The sequence below is a fragment of the Podarcis erhardii genome, assembly GCF_964252035.2.
Source record: "Podarcis erhardii genome assembly, chromosome: 9".
Taxonomy (NCBI): Eukaryota; Metazoa; Chordata; class Lepidosauria; order Squamata; family Lacertidae; genus Podarcis; species Podarcis erhardii.
Window position 1 is genome coordinate 65,919,553 of NC_138512.1, and position 18,523 is coordinate 65,938,075.

Here is an 18,523-nt window from a genome sequence, read left to right on the forward strand (position 1 = left end):
TGAATGAGGAAGTGGGAGAGAAGGGGCGTAGAGATTCACTTGGGACAACACCATTATCCAAGAGGCTGGGTTCTATAGCCTTTTTCTGTAAAGACTGAAATAAAAAGGGACTGTAATAAACTTTTCGTTGTCTTTATACTTTCCTGGGCAACCAGCTGGGAGCCACTGACTGCATCCTGACAGCTGTCCATCAGTTTATTAAACATGTCAATTATACATTTGACTTGAAGCATAATTCTATGTAGAATCTGAAACAAAGAATATTTTTAAAATAGCGGTGTTGTTGAGTAAACCAATTCCAAATTTCTTCCTCCTTATTTGATGAGGACCAAGACTGGAGGCTTGGTCTTCATCCTTGGTTCCCATCCTTGGACTCCAATACTTTGGCCAACTCATGAGAAGAGAAGACTCCCTGGAAAAGACCCTGATGCTGGGAAAGATGGAGGGCACAAGGAGAAGGGGACGACAGAGGATGAGATGGTTGAACAGTGTTCTCGAAGCTACCAGCGTGAGTTTGACCAAACTGCGGGAGGCAGTGGAAGACAGGAGTGCCTGGCGTGCTCTGGTCCATGGGGTCACGAAGAGTCGGACGTGACTAAACAACAACAACAACAACAAAGACTGGAGGGACTTCAGAAAGTGATTGGCCCTCATTTCATGCTCTGTTTCATGCTGATATTCTTAACCTTCCTTCCATCCGAGGTACAATATGGGTGATGATCCATATTGTATTGTTCCGTGCGCATTAGCTTAGGCATCCAACACAAATGTTGTTTCCACTTGCCTATTTGTTACTAACCGGCAGCAAGTGGATAATGTGAGGTTTCTGTGGGAACCTACCATCTTCGTTTGGTAACCCATTTCCTCTTCGCTGTAATCCTGCTGTTCATAACGACTAAGCATGTATCAAATGCTATCTGAAGCTCAGTAATTTCCTCAGGCTCTCCAGTGACAAAATCACGCTGGTTTAAAATAAAGTTTCCAGCAATAGTCACTTAAATTGTCTAATAAATAAAGTCATCTTTGAACCTTTTAGAATTAGGAATGGCCTTGTGGGGGATGTGGGATACCTGATATCACCCCTTCCCCACTGTTTTTAGCTAAGCGGTGTGGGAATAGGTGAAATGAAAGGAAAATGCTTCCACTCAGTGGTAATCTTGCGGCTGCTCAGCTGAATGCTCTCTCTTTTAAAAGAAACTTTGCTTTTCGGTTGCCAGGATTGTTAATAATCAGAGTTCACTGTAGTTCTGTAATAACTGTTATCAGAGAGAATCTGAGAGCAATGTGAAAGTAGGAGAAGAGCAAAAAGAGAAAGAGCAATGATAACATCGGGTCAGAAGCGAATTATATATACAGGAATTATATATAGAAAGTCACGAATGAAGAAATGTGCTGACTAATTCTTGGCATTTGTCAGAATCCACGTTCTTTTTATATTCTTGAGACTGTCTCCAAATTGTTGCACTAGTTTTGTAAGTAGTTTAGGATTTTTCCTGGCTCCGTTGCTGTCACTTGTGCTGCGTGTATTCTCAGTCGTGCTGAGTATCTTCTATCAGCTTAGACTGGTGGCCCAACCACAACCTTATCTGGACAGGGATAACTTGGATTCAGTAATCTATGCTTCAGTGTCCTCAGGCCTGCTTTCTATGGGCTACTTTTGGAAGTGGTTTGGAAGCCTCAGTTAATGTGGAATGTGGCTGGCTGGCTGTTTCAAAGTCAACAGGTGATATAACACAAATCCTGTTCCAACTACAGTGGAACCTTGGTTGTCGAACGCTTCGGAAGTCGAACGCTTTGGCTTTCGAATGCTGATAACCCGGAAGTGAATGCTTCTGTTGTCGAACGCGTCTCAGAAGTTGAACGGCTTTTGAGGCCCGTGTCTCCATTTTCCCCCCAATGGATTTTGCCAACCGGCAATTGTACCTTGGTTGTCAAAAGATTTGGAAGTCGAACAGTCTTCTGGAACGGATTACGTTTGACAACCGAGGTTCCACTGTACACTGGCTGCTTGTATGCTTCTGGGCTTGTTTTGACTTTTAAAGATCTTTCAGCTCAGAACTCCAGTATCTTCTGAAATGCCCTTCCCAGATCCTTAGCTCATTGCTGAGGTGATTTTCCAGGTCCCTCCTCTGAGGGAAAGTGACAAGGGAGAGGTCTTGTTTTCAATTGTGCTCTCTATCTGTGGAATGCACTCCCCAGTGAAGTATACCTAGTGCCTTCATTTACATTTTTTTTGGAGCCAGATAAAGACTTACCTTTCCCACCAGGTTTTAGATTAGACTAATATGATATTGTTTATTATTAGTGTGCAGCCAACGCATCCTGTGGCTGTTATGAGGGGCATCTATTTTTAATTTTGTTTTGCGGTGTAATATGCAGTATAACTACTTCGAGGTTTTTTTAAAAAATCAAGCAGCGTATTAATTTAAATAAATAAATAAATAAATAAATAAACTTGTGCTTTTAAGTTTGGTAAGTCATTTGGAGACAAGCAAGTCTGGTTAATAATAATAATAACAACAATATGTTAGTGTTAAAGCTGGATGTGGCAGGGACTCAGCTCTTTGCCAAGCTAGCCTACTGCTTTCTGATCTGTTTCCAGTTTTCTGTGTGTTTGTAGCAATAAATTCTGACTGAAATTTTAAAAAGGTGATGTTTTCTGGCAACTATGCCTTCAAAGCTTGAGACCCTTTCCAATCTGTTTGAATCTTGCCCTGTCCTATTACCATTTTGAATACAAAACTTGTGTTCTGCCAGAATGCTGCTGCAGTGTGAGGATGCATGACATCTGTACAGACAGGGCCAGAAATCTATGTTCATTCCTTAGACTTAGGTAAAGGGACCCCTGACTATTAGGTCCAGTCGTGACCGACTCTGGGGTTGCGGCGCTCATCTTGCTTTATTGGCTGAGGGAGCTGGCGTACAGCTTCTGGGTCATGTGGGCAGCATGACTAAGCTGCTTCTGGCGAACCAGAGCAGCGCACAGAAACGCCGTTTACCTTCCCGCTGGAGCGGTACCTATTTATCTACTTGCACTCTGATGTGCTTTCGAACTGCTAGGTTGGCAGGAGCAGGGACCAAGCAATGGGAGCTCATTCCGTCGTGGGGATTTGAACCGCCAACCTTCCGATCGGCAAGCCCTAGTCTCTGTGGTTTAACCCACACCTTAGACTTAAATGCCATCAAAATCACGGGGTCCACAGATAGGACTTTTGGCATAACGTGAATTTAATGGTTCTGATCCTAAGGTGACCTCCCATGGTGCTTCTAATGGAGAGCTATTTCTGACTTAATGAAAATGCATTGTGTGAGGAAAGTGAGAGCCACAAATAGCCTTCCATTAGCTCAAGCTCTCGTACCACTGTTTGTCCAAGTTCACCTGGTATTTTTCTCTGCAGTTCGTATCTTTAACTATTTATAGTTTAGCTCCTTTCATTTTGAAAGCAACCCCAAATGACTTGGAGCTATCCAATGAAGCTGAATGTTTCAAGATTCAGGACGGACTGAAAGAAGTACTTCCATAAGGTGTGGTGATGGCCACCCGTTTGGATGGCGTTAAAGTAAGATTGAAGGTGAGTTGTACCAGCTGGGGCAGACCCACCTTTGCTAAGCATAGAACTCTCTTTAAGAAAAGTGGCCTGTGGGGAGACAGAGAGAGTGATGTGAAGAAAAATGAATTTCAGAGCTTTCATATTTTCTTGTTTCTCCATGACAAAGTGTAGCTATAAAAACTCCTTTTTATCCATCTATTTAAGCCTTTCTTTCTATATGCACTTTAGAAAGACCATATTTCAGGTGGAATTGAATGTAGTTCTGTATCTTCAAAGTTTGGCAAAAACTTACCCAGGTAAATAAACACTCCAGGGCTTCCAGTAAATGATTTGCCGCAAAACAAATAAACCACAAAATGCTGTTAAAGTTCTCCTCTCCAGACTATTCCACCACTGAATTAGTGGGAGCTGCAATATAACATTTTAATGTTGACTATTATGCATATAGATGAGAATGGGAATGGATATTTGATGTTAATATTGCACTGGAGTAGACAGATTTTATAGTATTCATTGGCAAAGTATACTTCAGCGCTCAAACTACATTTACACATTTTACAATAAAGTTTGCAAATGGCACTGGCTTTTCGTCTGTTTGCTTATTTTCATAGTTCACAAATTCCTGTGTTTTCATTTGCTATCAGTGTGGCCCCGTGAGGAAAAGTTGAAGCACTTGGGTGCTTAGCCCGGAGAAGAGACATCTTAAGAGGAAATACAACAGCCATCCTCAAATATTTAAAGCACTGCTACATAGGAGGGACAAATCGAGAGCCAATGTGGTGTAGTGGTTAAGAGCAGTAGAATCGTAATCTGGTGAACCGGGTTTGCTTCCCCGCTCCTCCATATGCAGCTGCTGGGTGACCTTGGGCTAGTCACACTTCTTTGAAGTCTCTCAGCCTCACTCACCTCACAGAGTGTTTGTTGTGGGGGAGAAAGGGAAAGGAGAATGTTAGCCGCTTTGAGACTCCTTCGGGTAGTGATAAAGCGGGATATCAAATCCAAACTCCTCCTCCTCCTCCTCCTCCTCCTCCTCCTCCTCCTCCTCCTCCTCCTCCAAAGTGGGATATCAAATCCAAACTACTACTACTACTCCTCTTCTTCTTCTTCTTCTTCTTCTTCTTCTTCTTCTGTTGCTCTGCAGCAGAGGTAAAGAACCTGTGGCTCTACTGATGTTGCTGGACTACAGCTGCCATCAACCCTGACCATGGGGCTGAGGGGAGTTGGTGTCCAATAGCATATGGAAGGCCATAGGTTCCAAACCCTAGTCCTACAGGGTAAGATACAAACCTAAGGGTTGAAATACCGCAGTGAAGGAAGCCGCTCCATGGGTGGAGCGAGCCGCCCATAGGGGCGGGTTGAGGGTGGGGCAAGCTGCCTATAGGAGTGGGGCGCACTGCAGGACCTCCAGAGTCTGCCTGCCTCCTCCCACTCAGCCTCCCTACAGGTGGGCGGGGAGGCAGCGGGTGGTCCGTTTGAGCAGTGTGGAGCCTGCGTGCGCCCAAGCCACCGCGTCTCTCCCAGGAGAGACGCATGGCTTGGGCGCTCTGCAGGCCCCCCGGTGAGTGCTGCCTGGCATTTTGTCACCCCCCTCAGTGTTGACACCCGGGGCGGCCCACACCTACCGCACCTCCTTCCTCCGCCCCTGTTCAAATGACCCTTAGGCTCAGGACTGCAATACCTCAAAGACTGCCTGTCCCCATATAAACTGCCCTGGACTCTGCATTCATTATGTGGGGCCCTGTTTCGTGTGCCTGGAGCCCTCTTTTGAACCAGGCCTAGGGCTAATGAATATTCTACAGCCTTTTAAATGTGTCTGTGGGAAGGCGGGTGGTTATTGTTCTGCTGCTTTGATTATTTACTTGTTTTTATCCTGTCTTTTATTCTGTGAACTGCTCTGAGATCTTATGGTGAAGGGTGGTATATAAATAAATTAAAATAAAATAAAAATTATTTTATTTTATTTTATTTTATATTTTATTTTATTTTAACCCCGGCCAAGACTGGGCACAGGGTGGCTAACATCAAGTATAAAAACAATTGATTAAAATACAACTTAAAAACAGGATTAAAATACAACTTAAAATGCAGCCTCATTTCAGTGGAAGCCCAGATCAAAAACTGGGGGGAGAAAATGTCAAATCTTCACCAAGGCCAACTATCCAGACTGCTCCTACATGGGGCAGAAAAAAAGCCAGAGAAGTCCCCAAATTGGGGTTCCATCACAGAAGGAAAAGGAAAGAGGGGGAGGGGATCAGGCAGATTCCAAGCCAAAGGCCAGGTGGAACAACTCTGTCTTACAGGCCCTGCGGAAAGAAATCAGATCCTGCAGGGCCCTGGTCTCATGAGACAGAGCGTTCCACCAGGCTGGAGCCAGTGTTGAAAAGGCCCTGGCTCTGGTTGAGGCTAATCTGACTTCCTTGGCGCCTGGGAACTCTAGAGTATTGCCATTTATGGACCTTATGAGAGGTGTATAGCAGAATCAGACTAATCCTGAATCTTGGACCAAAGCAGTTTGCTTCAGGTAGATGCCAGACTTGTCCAAGCTGCAGCAGGATCTCTCTGAAGTTCCTCAGACGGAAGCAGGGACCTCCAGAAATTCAGACATCAATGAACACTGCAGACACGGTGCCTGCAAAAGCATTGTTTGCAATATAAGGAAAATGCCAGCATGGGAAGGGAGAGCTTTTTTGTGACTGACTGGTCTATCTTTTTAATCAGAGAGAATGATCTTATTGGGGATCTCTAATCACAGTGGTTTGTGGGAAGTATGTTAGAGTATTGTATCACCTTGATCTTCTCTGTTACATGTTCCTGCTGGTTCTCCTAGTAGTGTTTGCTTGGAAAATGCTGAATATTCAAGTCCCTTTGCCTCTGCCACATGCCCGCACATCCACTCCTGTCAAATCAGCTTTGCAGTTGGTTTATGTGACTTTTGGTGCCAATTAAGCACAGAACAAGCCTGAAGTTATTTTTTCATTCATCTTAACTTTCCTAGCCCCTGCACCTATCCTTCTGACATTTTGTAGGCGCCTCAACAATAGTTGCCATTTTCTCGCTAAAACTATTGCTCGTAAAACCACAGGGAGGGAAGCAAATCACTTTCAGTTTCCCATCAAACAACTTTAAAGGCATCTAGAGCAAGAAGCATGGATCTATTCTTCTGAAATTTGGCACTTTTCTTACCTAGGAGCATCTTTATGTTGTATCTTATTTCCATACAGATTGCCTGCAAAAAACTCGGAAATTAAGTGAGCCTGTTTTTAGCTTACTCCAAAATGGTAAAGACTGCCCTTGCAGGAACACTACTGCAGTCATTCTTCTGAAATTGGCAGGATCTATCTATGGGGGCTTGCATGGCTGCAAATTACATCCACTTCTGCCCACCCACCCCCAAAAAAATCAGGAAAAGAAGGAAATACAGTTTATTTTAAAAAAAAACTTTAAAGGTTCCCAGCACACACACAAAAATCCTGAAAGGATTTGTCTGTAATATGGCAGACTTTATTCACTCAGAATGGGCTACTATTTCTTGAAAATATCACTCAGTTCAGTTAAAAGGCAAAAAGTTACAGCCTTCAAAAAAATGTCCCATAATAGTTATTGAGTTAGTTATTTTTCTGAACCGGTATTCTGATTCGGACCCAAACAAAAATGAAGTGTGTCCCCCTAAATATTTTTCTACTTCTGCGAATGTTCCCCTGTGTGCACCAATACCCCACTGTTACTATTAAAACAGTATTGAAGTTAGTTCAGTATTTATTTAATCCCCATATTGCAGATAAGGAGGCTGAAGAGATATTGCTCCATGCATTTCCATGCTGTATGTTAAGGCTCAGCCTGATCCTGTAATCTTTGCAAAATACCAGAGGAGGACCAGGAATGGATTCCTTTAATCCTAGAAGCAGCTGCATAGGCAATAAAAGAAAAAAAAATGCACACGAGGACTGTGTCACGGACAGCAGGCGGGCTTGATTGCAAATCCTTATCCAGCAGTTTCAAGGGGGTTGCAGGAATCTCTGTGCTGATTGAAGAGCAGATGAACACCTGAACCTCTGAGCCACAACACGAGCTGGTTATAAAATTACACTCTGGTCATCACCATGAAAGCATCAAGCCTAAGAAGTGGATGTAGTGACTGCAGTTTTTGCCCTTTATGCTTCTTCTATTACCATACCATACCATTACCACTGCCTGCTTTCTGATGTTTTTGTAAATATGTGTAAATGTGTGTTTTCAAACAGATGCCTAATGAATCAAATACATATTTCTAGCCAATTAGAAGGTTTTTAGCTGATTAATCTAATTGATGAATCAACTAAAATTTACAGCACTGAGTGAAATTTGGCACGGATTTGATGGTTCCAGCTTGTGCAAAACACCTGAGATGTTTATAGGGAAACTTTAAAGAGTTTTTCAGTGACAATAGCCACATTTCTGAGTCTGACATTTTGAGTACCGTAACCAAATACACACATCTTGTGAATGCTGCAGATCCATTTAAACTGCTGCTTTCCTCAGCAAAATATACAGAATCAGTGACCCGGCTGGGTGGGTTCACAGCACAGTTTTCATGAATCTTGCAGATAACATTAGTAAGTTGCATATAATTAAAGGTAAAGGTACCCCTGCCCGTAAGGGCCAGTCGTGTCAGACTCTAGGGTTGTGCGCCCATCTCACTTAAGAGGCCGGGAGCCGGCGCCGTCCAATGACACTTCCGGGTCACGTGGCCAGCGTGACGAAGCTGCTCTAGCGAGCCAGCACCAGCGCAGCACACGGAAACGCCGTTTACCTTCCCGCTAGAAAGCGGTACCTATTTATCTACTTGCACTTAAGAGTGCTTTCAAACTGCTAGGTGGGCAGGAGCTGGGACCGAACGACGGGAGCTCACCCCGCTGCGGGGATTTGAACCGCCGACCATGCGATCGGCAAGCCCTAGGTGCTGAGGTTTTACCCACAGCGCCACCCGCGTCCCTCATGCATATAGTTAGGGTTGCCATATTTCAAAAAGTAAAAACCAGGACACCATGAAAACACATTCCGATGTCTCTTCTGCATTTGAAATCCCGGTAAAGTCCAGGATATATGGCAGCCCTAAATATAGTTACATCTTATTTTCCTCCACAGAACTCAAAGTGCTTTACGTGGGCTTAGGTAGCCTCTCTTCAAGTGAATCATGGCATTGTCTTCAGCACTTCCCTTGAGACCATTTCCTGGGCTACATCTCTCCCCACTAAAGTTATTTAATGATGGAGATTTTGTTCATGCTAAGGTGTCAGCCCTGGATCTGGACTGTATCAGACAGTGGGGACTCATAGGACTGAAACCTATTGGTGATAGTCCGCTACTCACAGTAGACCCACTGAAACAAATGCACATGACTAAGTTATGTCTGATAATTTCAATGGGTCTATTCTGAGTAAAACTTTGTTGATTACAACCCAAAGTTGAGAAAATGCAGGACCTTGGACAGCTGCACATTAAACAGCTTCAGGAGACGTTGTCTCTGCAGGGAGCGAGTCATTTATTTCATGAAATACGGCTTGATTATAGTAAAACCTCAAAGGTACTATTATTATTTTGTAAAAGTATAATAAATTGCAATAAATAAATAATCAAAACAAAATAAGGTAGCAAAATCACAAAAGACCTACCTGTTCAGTGAATTGGTCCAAATACGATGGCTAATTGGGACTCTCTCATTCACCTCAATCTTCACCACCTGGAATCATGATTCCCCTCTCCCTACTTTGGCTCTAGCAAGCAGATCCCACTTCTCTAGCATCATTATACATAGAGCAGAGGTCGGCAAACTATGGCCTGGGGGCCGGATGTGGCCCCCCCAGGCTCGGAAATCCAGCCCGCGGACCCTGCCACCTGCTCGGTCAGTCCCCACACGCTGCGGATGCCTCACTGCATGGGGACTGACTTCCACGACACTGGCACATCTTCTGGGCGGGCAGCAACACTGGCATGGCTTTGGATTGGCTGTGGCTGAGGTAAACCCGGCGCAGCCATGGGTATCGTGACGGGTGCGTTGCAGAGCTTCAACCAGTGTGTAGTGCGCCTGCTGGCCCCGTGCCTGGCACCCAGCTTGGTGCTGCTGCTGGTGGCACGCTCAGTGGCCACGCTGGAGCAGCTGGAGGTGATCTGTGACCACCTGACTGGCACTCTGCATACGCGGCCTGCCCGCTGACCTGGCCTTGGACTATGGGCTGCAGCATGTGGTGCACACTGCTTGGCAGCTCTGCGGGGATGGGCCAATGTAGTGGCTGCTGCTCATCAACAACGCCGGTGAGCGGGTGCCACTGAGACGTGCACCTGAGCATGTGCAGAATGCGTTCCTCCTCCAGGTCCGGAGGCAGCTGTGCGACCGGCTTGCAGGGTATTTACATTTTTCCAAATATAGTCCATCCCCCCAAGGACTGAGAGACAGTGGACTGGCCCCCAGATGAAAAAGTTTGCTGACCCTTGACATAGAGGGTAGTTGAACTCAAAGGAGCTGCCACAATAATGCCGTCACTCCCAGAAATTCCTATCTTCACACCTTTGGGTCTGAGCATTACCTAACTAAACCTCTGCATTGTATGGCCAGGTTATGATCTTGGTCTGAAACCTGGGTAAAGTATTGAAAGCCTGAGTTTTGAGTGTAACTGAAGGAGCCCGGAAACTTGGAGGACACCTTCCTCATTCTGTTTCATCCATTAAGGATGGCAAGATGGAGACCCCAGAGCTGGCACCTTGCAAGTTTGTGGTTTTGGTGTTCTCTGCTTACCCTAAATGATCTGCTTTGATTCCTACAACATTTGTTCTGTCAAAGTAGCGTAGCTAATTTAATTTCTGTCCTACCTGTGAAATTAGCTTCTTGCACATTGTTAAAGGGTGATAATGCTATGTATATACATCCCATTTGTTGCTGGATTGGGCAAGTTAGGTGTTTAGTTGAAAGTAATCTTTGTCCCCATTAAACAGGGCCATTTCAATAGTTATTTACTGTTGTTGTTGTTTTGAAAAAAGACAATTGGAAAGCTAACATTTACCTCATCGCGCCAACCATAAGAATAATTTATTGGGTGCCAGTTTATTTATGGCACTTTTAGTGCCCCCCAGCTGCTAGTGTTTGATAGTAAACTTAAAGGATATTTTTTACAGTGCATATCATAGTAAAGCTACAGTTTTTATTATAAAACTGACTGAGTTATAGTTCTTGCTGTTAAAAAAAATCAGCAGCTATACAGATGCTAGGATAAAGTCACAGTTTAGCAAGAGTATCTACAATAACCCTTCCAAAGAAATTGTTGCACAGTTTTATCTGCAAGCTATATTTTTTCTTTTGGTATTTTCAATCTTCCCAGTTCCCTTTGAACAGGTGTGTAAATAGCTACTTGCAATAAGCAGGGCTGCAATCTAGACTTACTTGGGAGTAAGCCCCATTGAACATGGTGGGACTTCTGAGTAAATGTGTATAGGATTGCATGTAAGAATGCCTCCAGTCAGGGAGAGAATTGGAAGATGGGCAGGTGGACAAGAAGTGGTTCTCTGATTTATTTTGAGCTGTTCTGCGCATGTATGTATCTAGCTGCAGGCCAGCTAGTCATTTGGATGGGCTGTTAATGCCTATGCAGTTGGTTGCAAGGCAGCTTTTGATTATTATCTATTGAATTCAACTTTAGCACAAACATATATCAGAGGCTGGGTTGCATAGATCCATGCAGAGTTCAGCATATGATGATAGCACAGTAAGGGTCTACTCACCTAGCAATTTCAGCATGTGGGGACCGTGGGCGAATCCTTGCCTGTGTTGACTTTTAGTTACTACAGGCCCATGGTGAGATTGTAATACCCATCCACCATCCACAGGGAAGGAGCCATAGCTCTGGAAGAATCCACGCTGAAGGTCTCAAATGCAATCCTTGGTATCTCCAGGTGAACCATTTCACCCCCAGTTGTATGGAAAACCACTGCTAAGGAGAGTTCATAGTACTGGGTTAGATGGACCAGATGTGGCTAAAGCAAGCTGAATGGACACCATAAGTTTTGCAAATCATATGATGTTTTGGTGGATGAGCACATATGGGTAGCAGAGTGATTATTTCAGGGTTGGAGGAACTGTGGCCCTCCAGATGTTGGGACTCCTACATCCCTCTGTCCCAGCCAGCATGACAATTATTCAGGCCATTGGAGACCAACACTTTATTCAATTCCTGGGTTACTTTTTGTAGATTTTTCAGTTGAAAGGGAGCCCAAGGGTCATCTAGTCCAACTCCCTGTAATGCAGGAATCTCAACTAGAACATCCATGACAAATGGCCACCCAACCCCTGCTTTCAAACCTCCAAGAAAGGAGATTCCACTACCTCCCAAGGGAGCCTGTTTCAGCTCTCACTGTCAGAATGTTCTTCTTGATGTTTACTCAGAATATCCTTTCTTGTAACTTGAAGCTATTGATTCTTAAATCCTACCCCTCTGGAGCAGGAGAAAACAAACTTGCTCCGTCTTCCATGTGACAGCCCTTCAGATATTTGAATATGGTTCTCATATCTCCTCTCTCTCAACTTTACCAGGCTAAACATACCCAACTCCCTCAACTGTTCCTCATAAGGCTTTGTTTCCAGACCCTTGATCATCTTGGTTGCCCTCCTCTGCACACCTTCCAGCTGGTCAATATCCTTCTTAAATTCTGGTGCCCAGAACTGGGCACAGTACTCCAGGTGTGGTCTGACCAAGGCAGAATAGAGCAGTATTATAGCTTCTCTTGATCTGGACATTATACTTCTGTTGATGCAGCCTAGAGTAGCATTAGCTTTTTTTGCTGTTGCATCACACAGTTGATTCATGTGAAGCTTGTGGTCTACTAAGACCCTTAAATCCTTTTCACATTTACTACTGACAAGTCACATGTCCCTCATCTTATATGGTTATTCCTGCTTAAGTACACAACCATACACTTGTTCCTATTCAAATTCATTTTGTTAGTTTGGGACCAGTTTTCCAATTGGTTAAGGTCATATTGAATCCCGATTCTGTCTTCTGTGACATTAATTTCAGAAATAGACTGGAAAGAGAAGCTGCTGAATTGCAACTTATCACCAAACTTAAAACCATGGAGAGACCTGGTCTTAACAAAGACATTGGATTCTTATCTCATTATACATGACAAAGCCATTTTTCACCTTCTCACCCCTTGCTTTTTCCTGTAAGACCTATTGCAGTCGTTAAGAGTCGTCAACAGGCTCATCACAGCTATCTGCCAATCACCCATTCCCACCACCCTTCTGAGTAATACCCCTCCCCACCTTCTCACTATATAGAAGGGTCTGGTGACTTCTGTTTCAGTGTATCTGAAGAAGTGTGCATGCACACGAAAGCTCATACCAAGAACTGACTTAGTTGGTCTTTAAGGTGCTACTGGAAGGAATTTTTTTTCTTTTATTTTGTTTTGACTATGGCAGACCAACACGGCTACCTACCTGTAACTGGTTCTGTGACATTAGTTACCCCTCCCAGATTGGCGTCATCTGCAAATTGGATGAGCATCCCCTCGGTCCCTTCATCTAAGCCATTTATAAAGATATTGAACAACAATGGGCCCAGGACAAAACTCTGTGGCCCTCCCACATGTCACTTTTTTCCAGGATTATGAGGAACCATTAGTGAGCACACTTTGGAGTCAGTCAGTCAGTCAGTCAACCAGCTACAAATCCACCTAACAAGTTATCTCATCCCGTCCACATTTTATCAGCTTCTTCGCAATAATATTATGGGGGCCTTTGCCAAAAGCCTTACTGAAATCAAGATACACTACATCCACAGCATTCCCCTGATCCACCAAACTTGTAACTCTATCAAAAAAGAAAAAGAAATGAGATTTCAACTGGCATGACTTATTTTTGTGAAACCCATGCTGGGTCCTAGTAATCACAGCATCCTTTTCTAACTGCTCACAGACCGACTGTTTAATTATCTGGTAATAAAACAGTTCTGGCATCCTTCCTCAGATAATGGAAATCTTAAGCCAAAAATGAAGCAGCAGAACAACAGAAAAATCAATTTTAACACATTGTTTGCTTAGCTCGTTTTGAAACATAACATATGAGAAGGCAGATTATTTCATAAATCTTGATCAACTTAGTTGACACAATATTGTATTAAGAATCTATTTTAAATTGCTTCACTCATTTCTGTCCAACTATGTGCAAATACAATGTGTGGACAGACTCCTGTCCAAAGGAATGCAGAATACAAAGGGAGATGAGGGAAATGTAGGCAGGGGTACACAGGGGAGGGTATGTATTGATTTCAGGTGCAAATACAGTGGGTTCTCATTACTTAGTGTTTGTGCCAAAGCCTTGATGGGAAAGTGAATTTTGAGGTTGGTTTAAAGGAGGAGAGGTGGTGCTATGTGCAACGAGGAGGATGATAAGAGTTCATGTAATATTGTCTCAAATACTTTACATATCTAATGATTAGATACCTGAGCAAAATAATATAGTCCAAAAAAGGATAGATAGATATAACTATATAAAGGTACACACCCACCCATTATGTTACATGTTAATATGGATGCCATATGGAAAAGGTATTCTTGGGGTATGTGGTTGGGATAAAAAACCAATTTATAAGCAGGGAAAAGAAAATCTTAGAAGTTGCCAGTTGCCGGCAGGAGCTGTCAGAATTCATTAGGCGTCCCCACCGGTTTTCTATTGGCTTTGTTATTTGGTTTCCGATATTTGTCTTCAGCTGTGTACTCACACAGCAGGGATCGGGTGTGCGCGCGTGTGGTAGAAGATTTCCTCGGCAGCCTGCAGGCGAACTGCAGCAAAATCAAAATGAACCAATGTGGGCGAGTGGAGAGGGCCGAAGGAAGGAGAGGAGGGGAAGCGACAGCAGCTATTCTGATTATTTTAGGCACGGGGGTATTCCAATAAAGTAGAAAGTGCGGAGGCAGGGGTGTCTGATCTTGGCAACAAAATGGGCATCCTGGTGAGGGGCACTGAACCCCATCCTACCAATAGCTGACCTCCTTGCAGCTCCTCTTCTTATGTGCTTCTCAACCAGCCGAAGTCAGCTGTCAGTTCTCAGCTGTGTCTCATTCAGCTATGCTCTCCACACCCATTTCCAGGTACATCAGGTTTGATGAGTTTTCCAGGGTGTCCAAAGGATGCGGAAAGGCCCCCACCCATCATTCACAGCTCTTTCTTCATCCTTTCCTCCTGCCCCAGCTGTTTTATAAACGTTCTTCTTCTTCTTCGCTTTCACAGCCTCTGCATCTTTGTACTGGATGTATTCACTAGATGATTCATCAAGGGGTAGCATGTGCAATGTCCCTCTCATCCTTGTGCATTGGCTAAGAGACATGTGGGAATGTTCAGGGAGGCAGGAGAGGATATATTGTTTATTAGTATCCTTCTAACTTGTGCTAGCAAGTTCCTTAAAAGAATAAACACGGTACAATCTTGTGTAAATTATATAAAAGTAGTTTGCTCACATTCAGTTCACAGATGGATCCCTGAAGGCAGACTTATTTACAAGTATATACATGTTGAGCTGTCCCATATGGGGATAATCCCAGTGTTCTCCATTGGCTGGAAGCCAACAGAGCATCTCTAGTGAAAAGCTTCTCCAATGACAGAGGAAGTCAAAGAGAGAGAGAGAGAGAGAGAGTGTGTGTGCTGTGTGCCTTGTCACTTTTGTTACCTGGACAGGTAAGGTCACGCCCACCTCTAGTCACATGCAAAGGAAGTATGCCCCAGCCAGGAGGAAACAGGAAGTTTTTGACTGGTTGGACCAAACATTCCCCCCCACATGTCCACTCTAGGAAAACAAGGAATGTTGTACTTGACTGCTACTTACATATCATCCCACAACCTAGAGGAATGGAGAGGCAACGCAAACACCCACTTCCTTCAAGCATTAGCACATCAGTCCTTCCCTCTCCAGCTGCTGGTGAGTGAAGATTTCTGCCCAAGACCTTGGGGAGCTCCTGTCAGTCAGAGGAGATAATACTCAGTGCTGTATGATCCCATCTCACTTCCTAAGATTAGCAGCTTCCAGGATACCTTCAAAGGTAGCGCCATGTAAATCGCATTGCATAGTAAGGTTACTAGAGCATTAATTACCTGGGCCTCCAGTGAAGGCACTGAATCAATGAGTAACCTCAAGGTGTGCATTTGTTCCTTTAGAGGAAATGCAATCCCATCCACACCAGGCTGTCTCTCTGGATCTGAAAACCACCTCCCAACATCGCCTCTGGTTTGCTAGGATTCAGGGCTTCTGCTTGCTCTGCCTGGTAAACCAATTGTTTACCTTTGAATCAGAGCAAACATCAGTTGGGTTTTCTCCAGATTGACATTTGCTCCAATTTAGTACTAAACGGCAGGTTTTACGGGGGAAAGGGGCAGGGCTAAGGCAAACCTGCTTGGACCCATGCTTTCTAGTCATGGAACAAGTGATAGTATGGATGAGCCCTAAGTTTATTGGCCCTCACCCAGCTCATCACTGGCTCTGGACACTGGTCCAGCAACCTGTCCATGCAGTGGCCATCTTGATGCCTATGGGAAGCCCAAAAGGACCTGAGCATCTCTACTGACTAGTGGTTCATAGCAAAATGATGTTCAGAGGCATTTGCCTCCACCAGTGCAAGTACAGCAGAGCCAGCATGGCAAGTAGCTATTGATAGCCTCATCCTCCACAAATTTGTATGAATTTGAATGAAAATGGTACATAGATTATCTGCAGGGAGCATCTGAATAAAACCACTTGTGGGGGGGACTTAATCTTTCTCAGACACAAACACACCATAATCAGCTTCTTTTTAAGCAGGGGTAGGGGATCATTGCCCCCTCCCCTAATTAGACCTGACATAAGTACCAGTTTGAGACCTTTCTCCTCAAACCACACCACCTACCCCATATCTGATGTAGCTCTGGAGGAACAACTAGGAGCTTAATGTGAGTTCCTTAGGGCAGCTGAAGGGGGCAGGGGCTTGCTGTCAGCACCAAAAGCAAGTCCTACCCCCCTGTCAAAATGGCCCACAGAGGGTTAGAGATGTTGGGATCTGGCTGGCTAGGCAGAAAAGGTTCACCACCCTTGTTTCTAGCAAACAGAGCTGTCAGGTTTGTGTAATTTTTATTTTAGAGGTGCCTTATTCACTCATTTCCCCCTCCCTCCTGGTGCAAATTAATTATTAAACATAGCTGGCATGCTCCTTTCATCATGATGGAATCTGCAATGAAGGGGGGGGGGGAGAGACACATTATTCAATTAATCCCAACCGTGCTTCTGCAGAGTAGGTAAAAGCCTCTATTATTATTGCATTATATTGCTTTGCAAAAAAAATCAAAGACTTGAAGCAATTGTGGCATGGAGCAGGTAGAAACAGCCTCCCAGTTTTGTTAAACTAAGCTGTGACTCATGTGTACTTCCAGAAACGGCATGCAGAAGCAGATAAGCTCTCCGGCGAGACTGAATTTAGGCGCAGATAAATTAAAAGTAGCTAGATCTGGGGCTAAAGAAGGACCGTCAAGGAGAAATATTCTCAGGTGCTATACCAATAAAGTTTATTCCTTCTTTCCCTTTATGAGCCACCTTTTACTTGCATCACCCTAAGCAGCCTAAAGGAGAGTTAAAACAATTAGCACAATAAAATAATATTAAAAATAAAATAAGAACAAGTGGTATATTAAAAGTAGAAGGAGAGAACAGAAAACGTGCACACAGAGGTCAATAGCTTAAAAGGCATGGCAGATTTGTTTTTTAAAAAATGTATTCTAGCTGAGTCAAAGAAATGGATCGAGTGGGTTCCTCTTGAAAGGAAGTTTGACAGAAGAGGAGCCACCACTGAGAAGACACTGCTCTGCTCCTACTCAGAATCGTGGTGGCTGGTCATGATGCCTTTACCTTCTTTTGAAGTAAATCACAAGTATTCAGGCTTAACTAGTGTGACCACTGAAATCAACTGTTGACTCCAGCTTCTGTGAACAATGATGCTTGTGCTTGACTCTGATAAGCTGGATTCCTTAATATTTATTACGCTAAAGCTAAAAGATTGCTGGAAAGAGATTAGTGCCATTTCAAAGAATCTTTGAAACAAATTAAGACTAACAATGAATTTAATGATGTAATACTTGTATTCTTGTCCTTTTCATTTTTCCAGTGCTGCATATGATGCTGTTCTCGACAGAAATGTGGCCATTAAGAAGCTCAGCAGGCCGTTTCAAAATCAAACACATGCGAAGCGAGCTTACAGGGAGCTAGTCCTCATGAAGTGTGTGAATCACAAAAATGTGAGTTTTTCTTTCGGTGGTGGGATTGAGAAGATTGAATATTTGACACTGCAAACCGAGAGAGAGAGAGAGAATGTTATGCCCTGGTTAATTTAAAAACAAGATTATGTTTTGCTTGTCGTTCCAGAGAATTACTCCATTGATAGTTGTGCAGCGTCTGCATGAATTTGGGAGGTGTGGGTGTGATCAGAGCTGGATTATTCCCTTCCCAAATGTAGGTGTCAGGGAAAGGGCAAAAGTTTAGCTGCGCTCACTATTTGCTGGCAAAAGAGAGTTGAGTCTCTGAGCCTCGGATCAGCATATTTGATTATGATGTCACTATGGAGATCTCCTCCTATTTAAATCCCATGAAAGTCCTGTGGAGAAGAGTGGAAAACCAATTCAGTTTCCATTCTCTTGTGCAGCAATAGATCAATTGTGTGCTTATTATCCCGTCCACAGTGACATAACTGGTATATGCTAATACTGGATAACATTTGTGCTTATGTGAATAGCATCAGGATTAAGGTCAAGGTCGGAACTCAATGACATGGGGTAAAGCAGTAGAGGAACGAACCTTGTGTTCTCTTTCAAGTGGATTTTATTTTTTTTAGTTTTATCCCTTTCTTTCGTACCCTTTTCTTTTTGCAGCCTCCTCACCAAATGGTGAAGGGCACGGCTCTCTTCCAGCCCAGATCAGACCATCTATCTT

The 18,523-nt window shown here is 43.8% G+C and overlaps 1 protein-coding gene across 8 annotated transcripts in view; it reads left to right on the plus strand.

Moving 5' to 3' along the window:
• Nucleotides 1–18,523, plus strand: part of MAPK10 (mitogen-activated protein kinase 10) — a 231,044-nt gene that overhangs the window by 149,610 nt on the left and 62,911 nt on the right. For all 8 annotated transcript variants that reach the window (XM_081877012.1, XM_081877013.1, XM_081877011.1 and 5 more), the window contains one exon: nt 17,703–17,832. In XM_081877012.1, the coding sequence (XP_081733138.1) occupies nt 17,703–17,832 (130 nt within the window). The remainder of the gene's footprint in view (nt 1–17,702; nt 17,833–18,523) is intronic.